The 1,454-nt window shown below is 60.7% G+C and overlaps 1 protein-coding gene across 1 annotated transcript in view; it reads left to right on the forward strand.

The window, feature by feature from the left end:
* The window catches only part of STIM1 (stromal interaction molecule 1), a 51,551-nt gene that overhangs the window by 39,693 nt on the left and 10,404 nt on the right, over positions 1–1,454 (forward strand). Inside the window, exon 7 of the mRNA XM_029965756.1 lies at positions 1,055–1,222. Within this exon, the coding sequence (XP_029821616.1) occupies positions 1,055–1,222 (168 nt within the window). The remainder of the gene's footprint in view (positions 1–1,054; positions 1,223–1,454) is intronic.

Genomic DNA, 1,454 nt, shown 5'->3' on the forward strand with positions numbered 1-1,454 from the left:
ACCAGGTTGGACAGTGTAAAACCAGGTTGCACAGTGTAAAACCAGGTTGGACAGTGTAAAACCAGGCAACCCCCCGAGCCTCGGGGGCCTTGGGGGCAGGGGAGTCCCAGCCGTGGATGGGGCTGTCCCGGGATCACATTCCCATCCTTGCATCCCTCCAGTGTTCACTTCCTGCAGGGCTTGTGTCGGGCTCCAGGTGTGCCAAAGCCTCTCCACACGGTGGGCAGGGGAAGGGAAGAGTTAATCCTTGATGGTCTCCAGCACTAAAGGCTTTTCTGTGACGTTTGGGTGTCCTCAACTGGCTTCTCACCCACTTCCTTCTAATCTTGTACCCTCTCCCTTCTCTGGGATGAGTCAGGGTGTGGGAGCCTGGGCTGGGGGGGAATGAGAGACCCCAGGAAAGGCTGATTCCAGCCGTGCTGTTCCTTTCCTGACCAGCAGCACATGCTTTGTGTCTAAATATTGCTTCACTTGCTCCAGCCTGGAAGTGTCTCCTGACGAGCTCCCTGGGCTTGGCTGGGAGCTGGGTGAGACAGGGATCCTGTCAGGGATGCTGCCTCCAGGGGAGGATCCGTGGGATTTACACACAGGCAGGGAGCTCTGCAGGGGTGTCTGGAGGCTGCAGTAAACACCCTGAGCGTCCTCCCCTCCAGCCCAGTTCTCCTTTAACTCCCTCGTGCCCTGTGCTGTCTGTCAGCTCTGCAGGGTTTTCCTGGGGTTGGTGGCAGAGCAGCTGACATGGAGGGGTCGTGCTGGCTGGGAATTTCTGAGGCAGGAGCTCAGCTGTAGGATGAAAGGAATTGCCTGTAGGTGGTTCTGGTGCTCAGAGCAGCAGCCTGGTCTGTGGGTGGCTGTGCTCCCTCCCGTGCCCGCGGTCCAGGATGGCACCGCTCCTCCCGAGGGCCTCTGCTGAGGACCTCTGCTGCTGCCCTGCCAGGGATGGGGCTGTGTGGGCACCTCTGTCTTGCTCTGGTGCCTTGGAAGGGGCGGGTTGGCAGGAGGGGTGGGCTGAGCTGTGGGAGGGCAGCGTGTCCATCCCGGCGCTCCCCTGCAGGTCCGCATGGCGCTGAAGAACGCGGAGAAGGAGCTGGAGTCCCACTGCAGCTGGGCTGCCCCCGAGGCCCTGCAGAAGTGGCTCCAGCTGACCCACGAGGTGGAGGTCCAGTACTACAACATCAAGAAGCAGAACGCGGAGAAGCAGCTGCTGGTGGCCAAGGAAGGGGTGAGAGTTGCACCGTCCTCGTCCCGGGCCCACGGCAGGGCTGGGGGTGGAACCTGCACAGTTTGGTTTCTCTGCACCTTCTTTGTTTCATGGAATCACAGAATCCCACAATGGATTGACTCGGGAGGGACCTTAAAGCCCATCCAGTGCCACCCCCTGCCATGGGGTTGTTGAGCCCAGGGTGCTCCAAGCCCCGTCCAACCTGGCCTTGGACACTTCCAGGGATCCAGGG

This window comes from Manacus vitellinus, unplaced genomic scaffold (assembly GCF_001715985.3).
Source record: "Manacus vitellinus isolate BGI_N305 unplaced genomic scaffold, ASM171598v3 scaffold_119_pilon, whole genome shotgun sequence".
Classification (NCBI taxonomy): Eukaryota; Metazoa; Chordata; class Aves; order Passeriformes; family Pipridae; genus Manacus; species Manacus vitellinus.